General features: G+C 40.1%; 1 protein-coding gene across 1 annotated transcript in view; it reads left to right on the top strand.

The window, feature by feature from the left end:
- SLC49A4 (solute carrier family 49 member 4) overlaps positions 1-22,500 on the top strand; it is an 838,329-nt gene that overhangs the window by 388,863 nt on the left and 426,966 nt on the right. The window contains exon 3 of the mRNA XM_044062768.1: positions 9,155-9,423. Within this exon, the coding sequence (XP_043918703.1) occupies positions 9,155-9,423 (269 nt within the window). The remainder of the gene's footprint in view (positions 1-9,154; positions 9,424-22,500) is intronic.

The raw sequence follows: 22,500 nt of genomic DNA, 5'->3' as shown, positions 1-22,500 counted from the left end.
AGGCCTCCATCACCAACGACCGATGGGTAATCAGCATTGTGTCCCAGGGTTACAAATTTTATTTCCACACACTGCCAACCCCAGAAGGGATCCCAGATCTTCCCCCAAACCAGTGGGCAGAGGCCCAAACCAAGTTGATTCCCTGCTCTCCATGAGGGCAATGCAGCCTGTTCCTGCAGACTAGATAGGCCAAGGTTTCTATTCCAGACTTTTCCTGGTACCCAGAAAAGAGGGCACCTGACACCCAATCCTATATCTATCAATTCTCAACACCTTCCTGTGATACCAACATTCAAAATGCTCACCCTCCAGCAGCTTCTTTCTGTGCTATCCAAAGATGCTTGGTTAGCCACCTTAGACATAAAAGAGGCCTTTCTGCACATCCCATTTAGGGATTCTTGCAAGAAATATCTACGTTTCAGGGCAGTATCTATGCACTATCAGTTCTCTGCACATCCCTTTGGCTTATCCACTTCTCCCAGAGTTTTCACAAAATGCCTGGCTCCAGCCATTGCTTTTTGCAGACAAAGAAATATTAAAATTTACCCCTACTTGGACGACTGCCTGATTCAGGCAGACACTCAGGAAAAGCTGTTACAACACCTGACCTTTGTAAAGGACCTACTGACCTCACTGGACTACACTATAAATGAAAAGAAATCCAAACTAGTCCCCAGTCAGAAAATTGTATTCCTGGGAGCAAGCCTGGACACTGCATCCCAGATGGCATTCCTTATTCCAGAAAAACACTCCTATCTAACAGGCTACTTCTGTCAACTAGCCACCAGAACTCAGTTATCCGCAAGGAAAATCCTGCAAGCTCTAGGGTTCCTTATCTATGGAAATATTTTCTTTGGTGGGCAGAAGCATGCAACCACAAAAAGGGCCTTCCTTTTCACAACTGAACGCCACCCAGACCCTAACCACAGACATATCAGACTATGCCTGGGGTGTGCACCTGGATGGCAGGTGTATTCAGGGCTACTGGAGCCCAAATCAAATACATCTGCACATCAACCAAAAAGAGGTGCTAGCTGTTCAACATGCTCTGACAGCTTTCAAACCCCTACTCTATTCGGGGCCACTATTAATCAAAACAGACAACACCATAGTGATGTGGTACATCAACAAGCAGGGAAGAAATCACTCTTACCCACTCTGCAGGCTAGCCATGACCCTTTGGCACATGGCTTCAGCTATGCAAGTTCACCTGCTAGTGCAATCCCTGCCAGGCAACTAAAACTCTCTGGCAGATAACCTAAGCAGACATCTCCTAGACCCACACAAGTGGCAATTAAACCACAGCACCTTCAGTCTCCTGACCCAGAAATGGGGTACCCCGAAGGTGGACCTATTTGCGTTTCACAACCACCACCAGCTCAGCAAATTCTGCACCAGGGAACCTCACAGCAAGGCCTGGAATATGGATGCCCCATCCTTCCAATGGGTAAACCTCTCGATCTATGCATTTCTCCCTCTACTTCTTCTTCTTACAAGGGTACTACTCAAAATAGGGGAGGAAAAACCAAGGGCAATGATTGCCCCAGACTTACCACACCAACACTGGTACCCACTATTGTGCAGTCTGTCACCGTTGCCCCCATGGCAGCTTCCTCAGATTCCAACTCTCCTGACCCAGCAGAATGGAGAATTCTTGCATCCAAAATTGCAGACCCTGAACCTGGCAGCCTGGCTTATTCCTTGACCTCTCCTCCAGTGGCCAGCCTAAGCAAGCAAGTCCTGGATGTTATACGTGAAGTCAGACGTCCCAGCACTAGAAAATCCTATGCCGACAAGTGGAAAAGGCATTGCTCCTGGATCTAGGCTAAAGAAGCTGAAACAGCACAGCCCTCCTTACCTGCCATCCTGGATTATCTAGCAGACTTAATTCACAGGGGCCTATCCTTCTCTTCTATTAAAATTCATGCCTCTGCCATCTCTGCTCATTACAGCACAGAGCCATCTCTCTTTTCTCACCCTCTTATCAAGCAGTTCCTAAGAGGGGCTAACAACTTAAGGCCACCCAGAAGAGCCACTTCCCCAGCTTGGGACCTTAACTTTGTCTTGGAAAAGCTCAAGCTACCCCCATTGAGCCTGCAGCTTCAGCAGAGTTAAAATTCCTCTCTTGGAAAACAGCCTTGCTTCTGGCCATCACTTCAGCTAGAAGAGTGTCTGAGCTACAAGCACTCATGGCTGTGGAACCCTTCATCAAAAAAAAAAAAAAAATCTAAGCCTGTTTCCTACCTTTCCTGTAACTAGTGTAGTCCAGATTCAGATTTGTTGTATCCAGGACTGTATGTAAGCTTCTGAGCCCCCCCCCCCAAGCTTTCTGTGTTGGGAGGGAAGCCTTCTAGCTTATTAGTGGGAGTGGTAAGCACTAGGTAACCTATCTACCACATAAGGAGTGGTTCTGGCTCAGAAATTGTAGTTATTGGCCATTTGGGCAGTTTTTCTATCTCTCTCAACTTTCTGATTTAAAAGCCTGCATTTGCACTTGTTTCCCCCTTTCCTGTAACTAGTTTAGTCCAGATACAGATTCTTAGTTTTAGCACTTGAATTTGCTTATTCGTGATCAGCACTTGTTCAGAACTTGTTGTAAGCGCTAAATAACCTACTAATTACTACAGCACTCAACCTTCCTCATTACCTAGAGGAAAACAGTTTTGGTATTTACTTTCCTCACTTGCTTAGAGAAAAACATCTCTTGTACTCACTTTCCTCACTTATCTAGAGGAAAATAGTTTTTTATTCAGGCATGTCCAAGGGTCAGTTCCCAGTGTTCTCTCTTGTCTATCTGATGAATCTGGGCATCTTGGGGCAATGTAGAAATTGCCTCATGAACACAGACAACCCTCTCCTCCTACCACCCAACACTACAACCTGTGAGAGATGCACTTATCTAGCCAAACTGGAGGTAAAGCTCTCTCCAACCAAGACTGAACTTGACAGTCAAGAGGAGAAGGTAAACACTTGCACCACACCATGCTCATCACATAGTCTCACTAAATCTACACCACCAAAATCCACACATAGAAAAACAAAAACATTCATGGAGACTCTCAGTAATAATCTGCTTAAGCAACAGAGACCTCCAAAGCAGAAATGCAGGCAACCCCCCCCAACACAACCCAAATGACACATAGCCCACAGACTCAGTGTGCCACTCAACCACAGCCAATAAGGCAAAACAACATACCCAACACACTAGTCATAGGTGACTCTATAGTCAGCCACACTGATGTCCCACTCACCAGGCTAAACAAGGAGAGAAGGTTACTGTCAGCAGCCTGTCGGGTGCCAGGATCTGCCACATAACCCACCCACTCACGACACTCCACAACAAGTACAAATATGACTCTGTCTTTGTCCATGTTGGTGTGAATGACCCGAGGCTTACCTCCCTGGACTACATGGAAGAGCTTGCCGATCTTGTAGCCCAGGCAGGTATGACCCTAGCCCTGAGTAGCATTCTGCCATCACCCAGAATGATGCCGCAGTACAAGGACAAAGTGACTGACTTCAACAATTGGCTAAGCTTCTGGTGTCATTCTAAAGGGATCCAGTATCTGTCTGCCTGGGATGACATGGTCGGCAGGCCACGATGCTTTGCCAGAGATGGCCTGCACCTGTCACCCCTGGGATTCTGGATACTGACTAAGGTTCTTGCCGCCCCTATAGTGCCTTTTTTAGGCAAGGTTCAAATGATAAATTCACCACCATAACAGGAACAGGCAATCAAAAACTGAGGGTGATACTACTCAATGCTGGAAGTCTAAATCTCAAAATGTACTCACTCGAGGCACTCCTTAAAATGGAGAACATCGATATCTGTGCAGTGACTGAGACCTGGTTCAAGGCTCCAGAGAGCACCCCTGCACCCCTACACTACCAGGCTATAACTCATACCACACTTTTTGGCCATGTAACCTGGACCGGAACACCAAAGGTGGAGGTGTGTCCATATTCGTTAAGGATATCCACACCTCAAGGCTAGTTGCTCAGCATAATGCAGCCGAGGTTATCCAAGTGCAACTAACTCTAGGCAAAACTGCACTCCAAATTGTAGCTTGCTACAGATCCCCCACCATGCCCCAGGATTCCCACTCCTCTTTTCTTGATGTACTGGAAAATATTAGGGTTCAACCAAACACCCTAATAATGGGCAATTTCAACTACCCCACCATTAACTGGGAAAACTACTCGTGTACCAACTCCTTCACTCAACGCTTTCTGGAATTCATAAACTCCAATGCCCTGGATCAACATTTCCACACCCCCACCAGGGGCAGCAATATCCTACATCTAGTCATTACCAACATGAGTGACTGGTGTTCCACACCTGAAGTCAACGACTCATTGGTTCAATCCGACCATAAGCTAATTACCCTAGATATCCACATCCTGCCCCCACCCCCCATTAAGGAAACCATGGTAAAAAATTTCTCCAAAGCCAACTTCATGCTTCTTAAGACAGAAGTGGCGAACTTCATGACACCCATGCAAATGGACAATATAGTTATGACTACTGAATCCTACACAATTGCATTTTATAAGCACTTACACGAGTGCATGGATCATGCTGTCCCAAACAGAACCAAGATGCTATCCTCCAAAAAAAGGGAAGCCAATCTGATGGTCCCCTGCCATAAACAAACTGTACAGCAGAAGGAAGAAACTGTTGCAAAAAAGAGTAAAATCCCATGAGTAGAGGAGCTCCCTGGTCAGCCTCAGTAAGAAGCTGCGATCCCTGATAAAATCCTCCAAAGCTAGTTACGAAAACAAAATCGCCACTTATTCTAAAAACAGCCACGTAGCATTTTATAGCTATGTCAAGAATCTCAATGGCAACACTCAGATCTGCTCTGAGTTACAGCACAATGGCACTAAATATACAGACCCAACTGATATTGCCAACATCCCGGCAGATACGTTCAGTGCTAACTTTACCCCCCCTCACCCCCTAAAGAGCCCATCTCTATACTGGAAGAATGCAAAGTTCCTGTAATCATGGCTGCACAGGTAAAAACCACAGTCTCCAAAGCCAAGAACACAGCATCCATGGGACCAGACAACATCCCAGGCTGCATTCTGCACGAACTACAGAAGGAACTGGCACCCCACCTAAATACCATGTTCAATCATAGCCTCACCCCAGGCTTTGTGCCTGCTGAATGGCGCACAGCGACGGTTATCCCACTCCACAAGGGAGGAGCCACCACAGACCCCAGGAACTACCGCCCCATTAGCCTGACAAGCCTGGTCTGCAAGGCCATGGAACATATCATCATGGAACTTATAAACAAAGACATTGGTAATCTCCAAACTCTGGACCCCACCCAGTTCGGGTTTGTAAAAGGCAGATCATGTCTCCTAAACCTGATAGACTTCTTTGAAGCAGTCACCAAAGCCATAGACGAGGGTAAGGTGGTTCACATAGCCTATCTTGATCTTGCCAAGGCTTTCAACATCCTACCCCACTCTGGAATTATAGATAAACTCACTAAACTAGGTATAAATCCCTATGTCACAAGATTGGTTGCTAACTGGCTCACTGACAGATCCTACACTGTGAAAGTAGCAGACTTTAAATCCGACTTCAGACCAGTGACAAGTGGGGTACCACAGGGTTCAGTCCTGGGTCCTCTCCTGTTTGGTATCTACTTCTCTGAAGTACAGGCTAACACAGAAGGTCTTTGGCTAACAAAGTTCGCAGATGACTGCAAAATAGGAGCCATAACTGAAACTCCTAACGATGTGGACATCCTACAAAAGGGCTTCACTGAGACATATGCCTGGTGTCAAAGCCATGGCCTCAAGCTCAATACCAAAAGTGCATCGTCATCCCCTTTGGTAAAAATTTTGTACCCATGAACTACAACTTAGGCAGTAGTATACTTAACACTGAAAGTGTGATAAGAGACCTTGGGACACAGGTGGACAGTAGTCTCTCCTTTGATAATCACATCGCCACAGTAGTCAGGAAATCCTTTTAAGTGGCACATCTCATCACAAAAGGTTTCTCATCCAGAAAAAAAGAGGTCATTGTTCCCCTCTACTCATCACTCATTAGACCCATTATAGAGTACAACGCCCCTTTTGGTATGTACCAAACGAGATCTACAACAACTGGAAAGGCCGCAGAAATACCTCACAAAGAGGATTACCGGCCTCCAACAGATGCCCTATGCAGACCATCTAAAAAAACCTCCAGCTTTACTCTGTCGCATATCACCTACTCAGAGGTGATCTCTGCTTAACATACAAAGCTATGTCAAACCCGGAGCTGTTGGACATGCTCCACTTAAAGAAATCCCAATCCCTCCAAGCTACACCCTCTAGGGACCTAAACCTTGTCACCACAGTAAACAGAACATGCCGGAGGGATAGATTCCTGTCCCAGAGACTTCCCATACTCTGGAATAAACTACCTATATATATCAAACAAAGCTCCTCATTAGCACTCTTCAAGAAGAATCTTGATGATTGGATGGGAAATAGGAAATTCACCCAGGGGATCACTTCTGTGGCTCTGCTCGACAGTGGCACAGGAAAATAATTTTCTTGGGTGGCAAAAGCCAGGGTACCTTTTTGGCTGGGCTTGTATAGGCCCCAGGGCCGATAGCCTAGTACCTACATATGAACCTATGCTGACAGGGTCTCCCTCAGGACTAACCCAATTTTCTTGCCTAAAGTGGTGTCCAGTGTGCTCTCAAACAATCTGTTCATTTGCCCACCTTTTTCCCCTAAGCCTCAAAATAAGGGGGAAAGGATCCTGCACTCTTTAGATGTGCATAGACAGCTCAGACTCTACTTGGATAGGACTAAGCCCTTTAAGAAAACTGACCAGTTACTAGTCAGCTTTGCAGCAGGGGCAGAGAGCAAGGCCATATCCAAGCAAACCATTTCCAAATGGATAGCATAATATATCCATTTCTGTTACAAACACCATAGGAAATCACCCCCACAGGGGGTCAGGACACATTCCACTAGGGCAACTTCCACCTCTGCATCTTTTCTCAGAGGGGTCCCTAGCAGGGACATCCTAGAGGCTGCAACATGGCGTTCGTTTACCTTCACCAAGCATTACCACCTGCCTAGCTTTTCCAAATCTAGGGCAGGCTTTGCAACTGCAGTCTTGCAGGGCATACTAGCCAGCCCCAATGCTTCTTGATTGCCTCCACCCTATACTTCAGCTTTGGGAATCAACCCAAGTGTGATGACTGCAACAGTGAAACACGATGAACATAGTACAATTGTGTACACTTAACATAAATGTAGATGTTCGAGTGTATTCACTGTTGCAGTCCTGGTTTCCCACCCGTCATCCCCTTGTCTCTCTCTCTCTTTCTCTCTCTTCCTCACTCATTGCACTGCCTTTTGGTATTTACTTTCTACTGGTGGTGTTCTTCCACCATAACTTAGCTCCCTATTTGGAGGCTCCTGACATTTGGGGCTCCTGACATTTGGGGCAAGAAAAACTGATGTAATGGCATCGGCTGCCCGATTTAATATCACTGACGACCTGACGTCAGTCCTGGAGCAACAACAACTGACGCAGAAATACTAAGCCTCTGGTATTCGGGCCGACTGAGGGCTACCTCTGGCAGGATAACCCAAGTGTGATGACTGCAACAGTGAATGCACTCCAACATCTACATTTATGGTAAGTGTACACAACTGTACTTTTCTGGTGGCAGATGTGGACATTTAGTCTTTGTACTGTGGAGGGACTGGGAGGCTGAAAGGCCCCCCTTTCTGCTCCTCCTCTCCCTGCTGTGTCATATCCTGTAGTTATTGTCCAGTTAGATTTAGGAAATGATATTACTGCTGTGCACCTTACTGATCCTCTTAACATATTTATTGGTTTTACGTTAACAGCACCTCTCCAATTTATTTGTCAGCAGACTGCCTAGTGAGCTCGGCAGTCCTCCTGTTTCAGAAAATGTAGCTGGTTTCTTTGTTGTAGCTTTTCATTAGAATAACTTTACTTTATATCTTCTAGAGCTGCAGCTTCTAAAATGTCATGCTGTACTCCTGCCAGCCTACGTAATAATCTGCATAGAGATACTGTTATCAGTTATTTATGTTTGCAGTTTTCCTATTGCATTCCATTATTTCTTTTACTCTTTCAAATCATTACCTTTGGAATGTCATATGACATGTTAATCATTGCTTTATATCTGTGAAGTGCACTCCCTCTAATAATTATAGTTGCATGTGCTGTTTTTTCAGACTTAAGCAAATGTTTTTTGCAGTGTACTGACTTATATCTCAACAACAATGCATTTAATCTCCTGAAACTGTTTAAAGACCTTTTTCTGGTTTTTTTGGATCTCCTGTGATATTAATTACATTGTTCCATTTTGTTATCCATAAGAGACGGTAAAAACTGAAAACAAAACAACAGGGTTTGAACATGGTATTCCAGAGTTTTGTTTGGACTTTTTAGTTATTGCTGTTTTGAACATTTTCATATTTTTATGGTAATTGAGAAAGTAGATACATGTATGGACAGATTTTTTTTAACTTCCCTGTATACAGTTATCTGTGAAACTGTGGGTTCACATACGTCTTCATTGCAGTTATCGTTTTTTAGTAGAAAGTGAAACCATGAGCCCCCACTTCCTCTTGTTAAAAGGTCACTGCCCCTCAGTTTTGCCACTTCTGCAGGTGGACGGTTTTAATGGTGTTTAGGTATCTTTGCACTGGTAGATTGTGCAGCTAACAAAATACGTGATGCAACCATAGATTATTTATGGCACTGATTTCTCATTTTCAGACTCATCTGGTAGCCAGAAAAAGACCTAATGTTTATATCTGCTGACAGAAGTAATACATAAGAGGAGTAAAAAGTATGGTTTACATTCATGTTTCTATTCTACTGTTGTCTTTCAAGACTGCTTATAAGACAATTTTTGCTTCTGGACTTATTGGAAAGTTTTGGGGAGAATCCCTCAGACAACAATCTTTACTGCCATCTTTCTTTTAACTGCATATTTTGCTATGTCTGTGAGGCACTGACTGACCAAGATGTTCATAAGATGTCACACTGATTATTGTGTAAAACTTGTTTAAAACTGGCAAATTATCTGTACTTACTGGTGCTTATCAATCTCTGTATATTAATGCAGTAAATGTATATTTTTAATTCTAGGTTAATCCATATTGGACAGTTGTTTAATGGCTTTGGGGGTCCACTTTTAATAAGTGCACCTCCATTTTTATCTGCAACATGGTTTCCTGCAGACCAGAGAGCTACTGCTACAGCTATTGCATCACTAGTAAACTACCTTGGGGCAGCATGTGCATTTATTGTTGGCCCACTTGTGGTTCCGGGCCCCAATAATACACTACCTCTTCAAAATGCGATGGACAGCCATGCTGCTTTCATAAGAGACCGTGTCCAGGCTGTGCTGTATGCAGGTAATACCATTTTAAGCATATACTTTTACATCTTGGTGTATTGAACTTTTGTTTTGCTATGTAGTGCACTTATTTATCCCCCCTAATATGTTTACTCTACTTTTGTCTTTTAATGCCTGTTTGTGCACTTCTAGTGGTCTGAAGTGGACCAACCAGTATCCTGTTTTTAAGGGAAGACCATAGAGAGGTATAAGTATGTAATGAGTACAGACCACACATAAAAGGATGGTACAAGAATGTGAGGTAATGTAAGCAATGTAGCTGTTAACATTTGTGACAATGAACTGCAAACTCGTTCTGAACAAGGCATCAGACTGGTTGTCTGGTTATTTAGTGTTCTTAGTGGTTTCATAAACCAAACTGGTTAAACCTGCCTTTTTTATTTTTTGAACATTACCTGTTACTGAGTCTAAAAGGGGTTGACAGGTGCTTACTATGCTAGAGGTGAAAGCTACCAGCCATCAGTTGTAATAGGGTAGTGGAGGTGCTCTGTACAGTATTTTTTTTTAATTTGGAGTAGAATATTAGCAAATGCTTCAAGTTTCATTTGAATTTCTGCAGCATGATAATCCTCCGGTTACATAAGCATGTTCTGTAGTACATTATTCTCTACTTCCCTTACATACCTTTTTGTTTAATTTGTTGATTTACACTTCATTAACTGGGTAGTTAGTTGTATTGGTCATTCACTTTTTAGCCACAACTCTTATCAAAGAATTTACAGAAAATATTGTACAGAAGTTGGTTTGTCTTGTCTTAGCGCCTCTGCCATTACAGCCTTCAAAGAGTACAAATTTACCAAAAAACACATTCCCCTATTTATACATCACCAACAATCATTTAATTAAATAATCAATCAAACGTACATTTTAAAATTTTAAAGCAAACTTCTCCAATTAACTTCTCTGTTCAAACCTCTAGGTGTCAGTGTGTCAAATTTCAATATAAATACAGTTTCCTTATACTGTAAAATGTTTTTAATTAACCTTTCATCCCCTTTCCTGATAAACACTTCTTCCAAAATAGTAGCTTGTAATAAGTTAGCATCACTATTATGTTTTTCCCAAAATGAGATGCTATAGGACTTTCTAATCTCCCCTTCTTAATATCTCTAATATATTCATGCAACCCAATTCTAAACTTCCTTTTAGTTTCCCCAATATAGAAAAGGTTGCAGGGACATCTCAGGCAATAAATTGCACCCACTGTATCACATGTGAAATAATTATGTGGTCTAAATGTTTTTCCATTAATCCTAGGAAAACTCAATTTAATAAGGGAACATATATTGCAATTGTTACACGGTATAGTACTCAAAGATACTAGTGAGGTGGAGGGACTAGCTACTGGTGCAGTATAATAAGCTTTAACTAATTTGTCTCCCAAATTCTGACCTCTCTTGTAAGCCACACAGGGTGAATCAGAGACAATTCTATGTAACAGTTCATCTCTATGTAAGAATTTCCAATAATGCTTTATTAGTTCCCAGATCCTAGTACTTAAAATGTTTTAAGTAGTCACAAAAAACATTTTATCTTTTTCAACCAAAGAATTAATATTACTAACACTAGTAAATCTTTTTCTACCACTAGTGTCTTATTTATTCAAATTATACTGTATTAGTTTATCAATAGACCCATAATTTAAATTCTCACTATATTTCTCTGTAAAAACATAAATAGTGTTTGAATGATTTGTTTTTGTAAGTCCAATTTATTATTACAGAGCCTAGACAATCTAATAATCTCTCCATAAGGTAAAGATTGTATAGTATGGGTCGGATGGCAACTCGTACCAAATAAGTACTAGTTGCCATCCTCAAATTTTCGATGGACTGTAGTTGCAATAGAGCCATTCTTCATTCCAGATAGATGAATGTCCAAGAAATTAACCTCTGTACCACATTGTAAACCATCAAATTTAATATTATAAACATTATCATTTAATTCTGAAAAAAATCTTGATATTTCATTTAATCCCCCATCACAAATAAAAATCAAATCATCAATATATCTGAAATAGAATAAAACATGTTGCACAAATACATTTCTATATATATAGTCCAACTCAAACCTAGCCATAAAGAGATTCGCATACATGGGGGCAAATGGTGCCCCCATGGCTGTACCTCTTAATTGATGATAAATAACTTAATCAAAACTAAAATAATTATGCAGCAAACATAAATAAGTTAAATCAATAATGTAATGAGAACTCGGGCTATCATCTAAAAAATATTGCAAGACTCGTATTCCATCAACATGTCTAATATTGGTATATAAACTACTTACATCCATAGCAATCCAAAACATATTCTGAGTCCAGTATACATCTGAAATTTTGTCAATAAAATCAAATGAATCTTTAATATAGGAATCAAGTCTTTCAACATAAGGTAACAAATAACTGTGTATCAAAATTCCTATATTATGCAAAAAGTAATTTACAGCAGAAACAATGGGGCGCCCTGGGGGTGGGGTTAACATTATCTTTGTGCAGCTTAGAGAGACAATAAAAAGTAGCTAAGTTACAATTATCAAAATTAAATTTTGTATCTTAAGTCCTTTTTAGAAAAATAACCCAGTCATACTCCCTTTTCAATCAATACAGAAAAATCTTGTATAACATTCAAGTATGTAGCAATCTCACATGTTTCATAAGTCAAATTATCATTTAAATGTTGCATACACATATTATAATACTATGTATAATGAAGCACCACTATTTTGTTGCCTTTATCCGAAGACTTAATAATTAAATCACTTCTACCTGCAAGATTGCTAAGAGCAAGCCATTCATTTTAGTCATATTATTTTGCCAAGAAGTATGGCTATGCTCCTCAACAAGTTCCTGTATGGAGAAATTGAGCATTTCTGAAAAATGTGTAACAGTACTATTAACATGGGGGGGGGGTATAAATTTACTTTGAAAATGAATACCACTAGTATCTAACAAAGAATAAGCATTTGGAGAAGTATTGACATCAAAATCATCAGATATACAAGAAAAGAAACTGTCACCTTCACTATCAGTTTCTAAACTGTATTCAGGATTATTAGTTTTTAACTGTTTATCCCCTTGTGCGTCAAAAAAACATTTAAGATGTAATTTCCTAATTAATTTAAAAACATCCTGTTGAATTAAATATAACCTAGGTACTACAGTGGGTACAAACATTAAACCAAGACGGAGAACAGAAATCTGTTCATCAGTTAAGGTACATCCAGATAGATTTACCACATTTGAAGCATTTGAAACATCTGAAACAATACTATTAGAAAAAGAACAGCCCAAAGGAGGACAATCAGTTCCATCTACCTCGTTTAAGTCTGTTTAAATTGTCCTTCACTTGCTGCAGGATTGAGACCAATTCCCTTCTTCTTGTTTCCCCTTTTGGCACCTTCTTCATTATGGCGAAAATGCTGTTGATGGGACTCAGGATCTTGTGCTGCAGGCAGTGGGGGAAAATCACGGACATCATTCTCTGAGCCTGTAGTATAACCTACCCCACCTGAAGAAGCAAAAGATACAGATAATTGTTTTTTATTACCTGCAGTTTTCCCATATTGTCCAGAGCGAGTATTCTGTTTGTTTCTCCGCAAAAAAGCACGCCCATTTCCGTAATCGCGTACATTGCATCTAATTTTATGTAATTTAAGGTGGACCTGCTCATTTTCAAACTTATTCAGTTTTTCTTTCAGATTTTTAAAAATATCATTAACTTTAGAATTCCCCACTTGATTTAGAAGTTGTGTGTACATCACATTTAAATCATTTTTCAATTTAGAATGTAGTAATTGCCCCCTTTCCACCAAAATGCTTACCCACTCCATAGCACAAGTATGTGCTTTAGTTGACCATCAATCCTTAAAGGCTACATCAGTGGTGTCCACTAAGTCAAACGGAGTAGCTGAGCTCTTAAAAGCTCTCATTCCTCGGGGTGTGATATTCAGTTCTGTATACCTCACTAGACCCAGGAGATTAAAATGACAGCATGTTTCACAGAAAATTAATTTCTCAAAACTGTCAACACTGTCCTGTATTTCTTGTGGAAAGGAAACATTTGGATTCTCACCAATGCCACCAAAAGGATTATTGTGTCTCTGCATTCTGTCCTCCATAAACTTCGATGCAAAATTAAAAGATGTAGCCTCACCATTATTCAAAAGTTGAGCAGTTCCAGAGACACTGGCAACTCCAGCAACATGATTAGTTGTGGGCAAAGCATTCAAAACAGCATTTGGAGCAGAAACCGAAGTACCATGGACCACAAAATTGTCCATGGTTTTCTGTAGCACCATACCCAAAGCACCTGGTGTACCTGAAGCACCTGAAGTCGGTGGGGTAACAGTCAAGTCCTCACGAAACACCCGGGGAATGTTGAGTAGGGAATCCGAATCCATGAATAAACACCATAATCACACCAACAGCAGAACAGCACAACCAGCAAAATATTCCAAAAACGACAATGGATTCAGATCCACAATAAAATTTATTGCTTGTCTTGTCTTAGTGCCTTGGCCATTGCAGCCTTCAAAGAGTACAAATTTACCAAAAAACACATTCCCCTATTTATACAACACCAACAATCATTTAATTAAATAATCAATCAATTAAACATACATTTTAAAATTTTATTGTGGAACAGAATCCATTATCGTTTTTGGAATATTTTGCTGGTTCTGCTGTCCTGCTGTTCTGCTGTTGGTTGTGATTGTACAGAAGTTGTTACATAGCTAAAATCATGCAGTATTATTGATTTATAGAAATAGTAAATACATTTTGTGCCATTCTGCCTACAGGGATGTAATTGAAAAGTAATAGTTGTTGTACTTGCATAGTTGAAGAGTAGAAGACCAGTACATTTTGAAATATAAAGTCATTACCACAAAGAGATGCTGCCAAATGTTTGATGAAAGATGCTGATTCGGTCAGGGAAGGACATTCCATTAATGACCAAAGCACTTAGGTGATCTGCTGTCCAGGTTTGCTGTATGTATATGTAGTCCTCTAGAATTCTTACATTTGGTAGATCCATTTTCATTATCAAAGGATGTTTGTAGTTGTCAGTTGGAATTATTTCTGATTCACTTCTTTTATCTCAAGATTAGTGTGTAGTAGTTGTCATTTGACCTGTGTGGGTGCTGTGCTCATCCCAGTGATGTTGATGCTTGTTCATGAGTAGGGACCCACCAAATGTGGGTCTACCTAGAATTACTTGCTCAAAAAAGTAATCATTACTATTGTATACCAAAAATGAATGGGTTGTACTGCAGGCAAGTTTGAATGCATATCATTAATTGAGCTAGTTGTTGTTTGACTTTGGTTTTAGAGTGTGGTTATGAACGAAATAGCTCTGTGAAGATAATTTGAGCAATGTGTTTTATTACTTATAACAATAAATTTTAATATTTTTGCTAGTAACATCTGATTTTTTGGGTAGTGTCTGCTGTATCACCAGTAGGACTAAGACTGGCAAGACGTAGTCTGTCACCTAACACTTTCCAAGGCTACCTTAGCCCCTACTCCCCCCCCCCCCCAGTCATGCTCAACATCTAAGGCACCATATGCAGATTTCTTAATCCTGTTTTAGTTAATTTAGATCGAGCAAAAAAGCTACAAACTACCAGTTATAATGCATACTGTTTTTGGCAGTGGATTTCCTTGTTCTGCTTCTCTTTGCAAGTCTCTGGTTTCTGATCATCTTTCAGGTCAGTCCATTCCATTGTTTTCTTACTTTTTAATAGTTTTTTTAAAATTAAGCATATGCAAATTCTGTAGTTAAGCATATGTAACTGCAGTCATGGTTCCCTCAACCTTAACAGGTTAGGCACCGTTTTGAAATGTCATTTGCTTTTGCAGTTTCTGTGTGTAGGTTGATAGTCATAATGGATTCAAAACAGTACTCTCAGTCTTTACAAAATTGCAGGTGTAGATGGAGGCAAAATCCCATCAAGAACAAGGATACAAATTTTTTTAAAGTGTTAATATGAGGAGCATTTCTCTGAAGAGTGTCAAATTTGTGCAGCTTTAAAGCCATATACTTTGAAGAAGACAGAGAACCATTTAGAGTTGGAGAAATTCCAGGCTATCCTTGCTGTTGAATTGTCTACTAGGATGTCTCCCTCCATTTCCAATGGTCATTCCTCTGAACAAGCTAAAAGGAAGTCAGAATCTGACTGGGATTCTGTACATAGTGTTAAGAAGTTATAAATCACTGATTCTGCTTTGGGTAGACCTGCTGTAGCGTAGGATGTGCCTTTGATTGAACCTGCTCCTCTCAATCTCAGATCTAAGTATGTTGAAGTGGTAGCCTATTTGAATTCGCCTTCCCTATGCTGAAAGTGTGCCTTCGATTATATTTGAGCCCAAGTTTCATAGCCTCATTCCTCATCATTGGCATCTGTCATGTTTAGTAGGTCTTTGGTAGTCCACTTGGGCTACAGAAGAATGTCAAAGCACTTTTAATGCAAAGCAGAAGTGGTCCAGGAGTCTTACACTTCTAACATCAGGAGTCAAGTGTTAATGTGTTGGGCATGTGGCTGGGAGTTAACTGTTTGACTTTCACAATGGGTTATATTTCATTCATCTTTGACCCCACAGGGTCTTTAACTTTAGCATTAGGTTTGGTGCCTATGCTGGTTCTAGCAAAATGATGTAGGCTTCCTTCCATAAGCTGCCCCCTACAATGACCTAAGCTGTGGCTTAGGGATCTGCCATATCTGACAAAGTATCCCTTCATCTCCTTTTCCTTGGGGTGAGTTATTCCATCCCCAGAGTGGCTTCTAGCATTCAATATTGAGACCACCAGCTTTAATTGGACTGTTGACGGTTGTATCAGCCACCAGGATCAATGTTAACTTGTTGGTCCTGGAGCTAGGGTCATCATTCTTGGCTTTGGCCTTGGATCCTGCTTCATTCAGCATTGATTATTTTAAGGTCAGTGGCCTCAGTATCGGGTTTGGGGCTGATGCTTGTCCCAACATTTCTGATGCCAATTTACCTCTTTTTTTAATTTCTCCAAGTCTTTTGGGTTTCTAATACCATGACAGGAATGGACCCTATTCCTAAGTCAAAGTGTGATTAAAGTTCATGAAATTAGTATTGTTTCAATCTTTGATGTTGGCCAGAAGTGCTCTTCACAGCACCCGCGATGTGCCCAGTAATGACTCCTCCTGCAATCTGTGCGGAGTTGTATGTATTTGTAACATATCTAAGTTGTTGTGTCTTTCGGCTTTTCCCGGTTAGGGGTCGCCACAGTGGAACTCCGGTCCGCTAATGATTGGCAGTAGATTTTTATGTGCTGTGTTGCCGGCCCTGATGCACAACCTTCAACGAAGGTACACCCATTCATGCACGTCTCCACACAGAAGACGCTCTAGCTGAGAATCGAACAGGACAACGTCTTACTGTGAGGCGACAACGATTGTAAATTCTTCTTTTTTACAAGACCCGTTGCTCCAACTACTACTGGAACTGTGTGGGTATTCTCCTTCCACATTGCCCTTATGACTTTGTCTCTCGATATGTAAGACACTGTAGTCACTGGGTGTAGCAATTTCAGTGACTAGTGCTACTTTTGTCTTTTTTTTCATGGACTACTGTATCTATTTTTCTCACATGATTTCTTGAACTGTTGGTAATGGATGATCCCATTTGATATAAACTTCATCATTTTCTGTAATGCTTTGTGGCTTATGTTTCCAGTTGTTTTCAGCCGCTTTAGTACAGTAATGTTTGCACAAACCCCAGTGCAACAGTCTTGCCACATTATCATGCCTTTCAGTATACAGTCCTTCTGCTGTTAGTATATCACTACCAGAAACAGGATGTGCGACTGTTTACCTGCATGAGCTGCATATGAGTCAGGGGCCTGCCTTACCTGCTGCTGCTGCTTCCCAACTCCTTGTAGACCAGGGCAGAGAGAACTGGAGAGGGGTCTCAGTGGGATGTAGTGAACTTTCTCCGTTGCTTTTTTTAAAGCTGTCTCGCTATGTTAAACTGCTTTATCATAGCGAGACACTTTCTAAAAAGCAACAGAGATCTTGCTTTCTCCATTGCTTCCACCCACAGCTCATAAGCATACACATGCACAGTACATCAGAACTGCCACAGAATACCGGACAGCTGCGAAAGGGCAGCAAGGAGGCATTATACAATGCCATTATTTAAGAAAACTAAGTATTTTTTTTCTTAATGTCATTGTATAATAGGAATAACCCACTTCTGGGTGTGGGTAATGCTGGATTTACCCATGGTTGTCTTTGTTTGGCCACTCGGGCTTCACCCTCATGACAAAGCCATGCCAACCGTGGGTAAATCCAGCATTACCCACACCCAGACATGGGTTATTGCTTAAATACCCTCTTGTTTAATACATAGGTTTCAGATTTAAGCAGCATGCTACTAAATTTAAACATGGTAGCATTTTCATAGTTTGAGGTAGCATTCGGTTTAATATTAAAAGGTAGAACAACCAAGCTTTTATTTTAACTAAAATTTTCATTATCAAAATGTTGATATTCCTAAAGCAATTTTTTATTAATTTATTTGTACATTTCATTTCACAACAATTTTAATGAAATGCAAATTACTTGAATAATTTGTTGTGGTTCCAGCAGATGCGAAGAATTGCTTTTGTAGAACTTGATGCTTGTAAGAGACTCAATAGCCCAGTTTATTTGATTTTCATATCTTGTGTTATATTGCACAGTCACGTGGGCTCTTTGTTTTATTACAGTACAGGAGTGGGTGTGGTCTTCATTGAGTGTAAACTTCATGAAAATGTATATGAAATTGGAGTGTCAACCCCAAGTCATTACTGTTTTAGAGTCTTAGATCAATACTAAAATCACTTATTTCTGTCATTGAAGTGGCTTCCTGTTGTAATTTGCCAAAATTGCGGAAAGTGATCATGCTGTCATATGCTGTCTTCTTTCCAGCTTACTAAGTAAGAATCAAATTTATGAGGTGTAATTTCAAAGCATTTTTTTGCAGGGGAAGGCCCCTCATTGTCCCCCATTGTGGGGCTGTGCATGCACACACTCATTTTTTGAATCCTTAGCCACTGATGTCACACCAAGTTGGAGAAAACATTTGCTTTTCCCCAAAGTGGTGTCATCTTTGAGGTAGTATATTTAGAGATTGGGGTGTGGGAGCAGAGCCCTTGCATCCAGTGGTGCAGTGAGCACAGCATCCTGCAAAAAAGTGTCTTGTAGCATACTGATTTATTACATATACCATGCCAAGTGCCAACTAGGTGGCAGTATGCTAATCAGTATGCTTGGAGTTGGAAAAATGAAAGTAGACTCCTCATATTAGCTTATGTAAACTACAGGATTCCAGAACATTTTCATTATTAGAACTTTTTTATGAAACTATTTGTTCAGTGATCAGTAGGAATATGCTTTGTAGTCGTTATCATTCATTTCCAGTAGATTTGACAACACTGGTATTCCTCTAGGTATATATTTCCCTTATTCCTCAACAACATTTTCTGAGAAATCTCATTTGCAAACTTGATAAGAATTGTTAAATTTCATTCTTACTTTGCTTACAATGCTGAGAATTTATATTTTTGCAAATAAATATTAAATACTCATAATAGTTCTGAAGGTTATTAGTTATACTTGGCTTTCTTTTTATTGGTCTGGTCTGTTAGACAGGTATTACATGTGTTACAGCTTTGTATCTGGTTGGGTTCTTTTATAGGAGCCATTACAAACAGATACTTTTGGATAGATTTATCTACACTCAGTTTGTAATTATTCAGTGTGCTTACCTTACAGTGGATGATAGTTCAGTTGCAGAGCTCAGTTTGCAGATACAGTAAACCTTTTTGGAACTTTAAGTGTACATTGCTTAACTGGATTAATGTAAATCATTAATGTTGTACAGAATATCTTATAATTAACTTTTTTTTTCTTTCAGGCAATATCTGCTCACTTTAGTAATGAATATAACCCAGAAAAAAATCTGTAGTTACTATTTTGACTTGTGTTAAGAAGTATCTTATTAAAAAGCTGGTAGAATGCATGCTGTTGGAATGAAACACTGCATTTTATTTTATTTTTACTTTATTGATCTGGATAGAGTCTTGATCGCAATGGACCATTTTCAGGTTCAGCCCGGATACAAAATAGAAAACAAAACATAAGAAGATGCAATGAAACAGAATTGTGGTGATGCAGATAAGCAGCAATGCAAGTAGTAAAACAAACGTTCACAGGAAACCACACTAGGGTTGTTAATAAATATGGTAAAGCACTTAGACTTATACATTTAGGAAGTTATTCAGTAATTGGAGAATTGTATCATCTTTAATGCTGGATTTTTTATTTACATTAATTGTCCCACACAAGATTTATTATCACCTTCATGGTTTTCTCTCTACATATATTAATGTGAAGACTGTATAATGTCAGGTTAAAAGAACATCAATTGTGATAATACCAGGTTATCTGAAATAGAGTAAATTATTTTTTTTCCTCCTCTGTTAATGTTTATCTGAGCATTCAGATGAAGATCTGGAGGAAGACCTCCTTAGCAGTGCTCAATCTGAGAATCATGCTGGATGAGGTGACCCTCTCCCCACAATTAACCTTTAGCCAGGATCAGAAATTCTGTGCAGTATTGCAGGAATTCTGGGATATATTTACTGATTGGTCAGAGTGTACTCAACTGGTAGAGCACCATGTAGACACAGGACCTCAGTGACTAATCAAACAGTATCTCTATACAGTGCCAGAAAGAGTTATGCAAACTTTAAAAGAGGAACTGGAAGTAATCCAGAAGTCCAACAGTCCCAGTGCTGGTGCCTAAGAAGGATTGCAGCACCTGATTCTGTGTTTGAATACAGGAAATTGAACAGTCACACAGAATCAGATGCTTACTCAGTGCCCAGGGCAAATAAAGCCCCTGAGGAACTAGAGGACCTAAATATTTAACTGCTGTTGACTTAATCAATGAGCATAGACAGGTATCCTTGACACCTGTAGCCAGGGAGAGGTCAGCGTTTGTAACCCTATTTAGATTTTTGGAGCTTACAAAGATAACTATTGGTATGAGTAATACTCCAGTAACCATCTAGAGGCTGGTAGATTGCATTTTAGCAGGAAGGAGTTTATGCCCTTGCTTATCTGGATGACATTGCCATTTACAGTCTGTCCTGGTAAGAACTTGTGTAACATGTTGGGGACTTGCTGACAAGATTGCAAAGGGCAGGACTGACTATGATGACTAAGTGCCAAGCGAGCATCGCAGAGGGATCTTATGTGAGTCACAGAGTGGGTAGTGGAAAGATTAGGCCAGAAGCTGCCACGTGGAAGCTGTTCAGGAATGGTCCCATCCCTACTACCAAAGAAACAGGTGTGGGTATTCTTAGGGAAAGCAGGATGCTATAGGAATTTTGTTGCCCAGTATACTACACTAGCTACTCCCTTTACAGACCTTGCCAGGTAAAATAGACTAGATAAAACCGCCCAGACAATAGCCCAAGAGCATCCATTTTGAAAGCTCAAGGATGATTTGATTGGACCCTCTGTATTAGACAGCTCTGGTTATATGTAAGACTTCATTGTACAGGTAGATGCTTTTAAGTGTGAGGTGGAGATTGTACTTTACCAGGTCTCCCCAGAAGGAGATGAGTACCCTGTTGTATACTTGAGCTGCAGACTTCAACCCAAAGAGGAGGAGTCTTTTGCAGCCCTAGAGAAGGCTTGTTTAGGTATTGTCTGGGATCCGCTGTACAGCCCTGCTGGTATGGCAGAGAGTTGACAATAGCCATTTAAATGGCTGCATAGAGTAAGTGGACAGAAGGGAAAGCTTATTAGATGAAGTTTAGCCTTGCATGTCTTTAGTGCAGATAGGTAACCTAGAATGAATATGAACGAATAACCTTTTGAGCTATTCGAGCTAAGCTAACAGTAGTAGTAAGAAATATTTTGCAAATTAAACTCCAAACAGTAGTAATAAATAGTAAAAAAAAATCATCTTGTTGTGATCAAAATTTCTTCACATTTGCAAATAAAAACAGCTTCACGTTCTTTAGACCAAAACAGCAAATCTTGTTGTGATTAGAAATAGCTTCACGTCTTTGTAGAAACAAATCTTTATCAGGTGAACCTTACCGATTTATATGAGCTGTTTTTATTTGCAAAAGTGAAGAAATTTTGATTGCAACAAGATCTTTTTACTTTTAATTACTAGTGTTTGGAGTTTATTTTTCAAAATATTTCTTACTGTTACTGCATGGTGTTTTAGCTTAGCTTGAATAGCTCAAAAGGCTGATCTTTCATATTTTTCTAGTTGTTTTTCACCTGAATAGTTGGACCCTGTCCGCTATCTGATGGCTTAAGCTCACTAAACTTCACGATGCTCACAGTGCATAATTTCTAAGCTAGGTAACCTAGAATAGGTAGTGGATAATTGGATAATGTATCAGATAGCTGTGCCCTTGTCTCAAGCTTCATTTCTTGAGGAATGCCTCCAGCAAGACCCATTTGGGGTTCTTGAGGTATGTAAAGTCAGAGGTAATGACAAATTAAAAGAAAATCAATTGTGATATTACCAGGCTATCTGAAAGAGTATATTATTTTTTACTGTACCTCTTATGTTTATCTGCAGTATGTTGTCCTCATGGTAGAAATTAAATATTTTGTCCAGATGTCGGAGGACAGGGAATGTCTATAAATTGTGCTGAATCCCCAGACATGCTAGAACCCATTGTTAATGTAGCAAACAAAGATAAAAAAAGGACTTTAAAGCACAACAGGGATTCAGGATTCAAGGAAAAACATATGTTGATATATTTTCACAAGCTTTCAAGGCTGTTAGGATGAGTAGAAGAACGGGTTTACAACACAATACCACAGCAACAGGATGATTATGATGTCATGAACACTGGGCTAAGGCAAATCATGCTATATAACTGTATCCAGTAGCAGTGGATGGCTTGTCTTGCCTTGTCTGTGAGAAACAGGTGTGAGTATTGGCTATTTATTTATGGACAATATTCTTCTAGTTTTCTGTGTGTGTCCTATCTGTTGTCATTGTCTTAATTTTCTGTATGTGTGCAAG

The sequence above is a fragment of the Protopterus annectens genome, chromosome 2.part1, assembly GCF_019279795.1.
Source record: "Protopterus annectens isolate FY-2018-M chromosome 2.part1, PAN1.0, whole genome shotgun sequence".
Lineage (NCBI taxonomy): Eukaryota > Metazoa > Chordata > Ceratodontiformes > Protopteridae > Protopterus > Protopterus annectens.
Note: the sequence above shows the minus strand (reverse complement) of the source record. Positions and strands in the feature narration are given on the sequence as shown.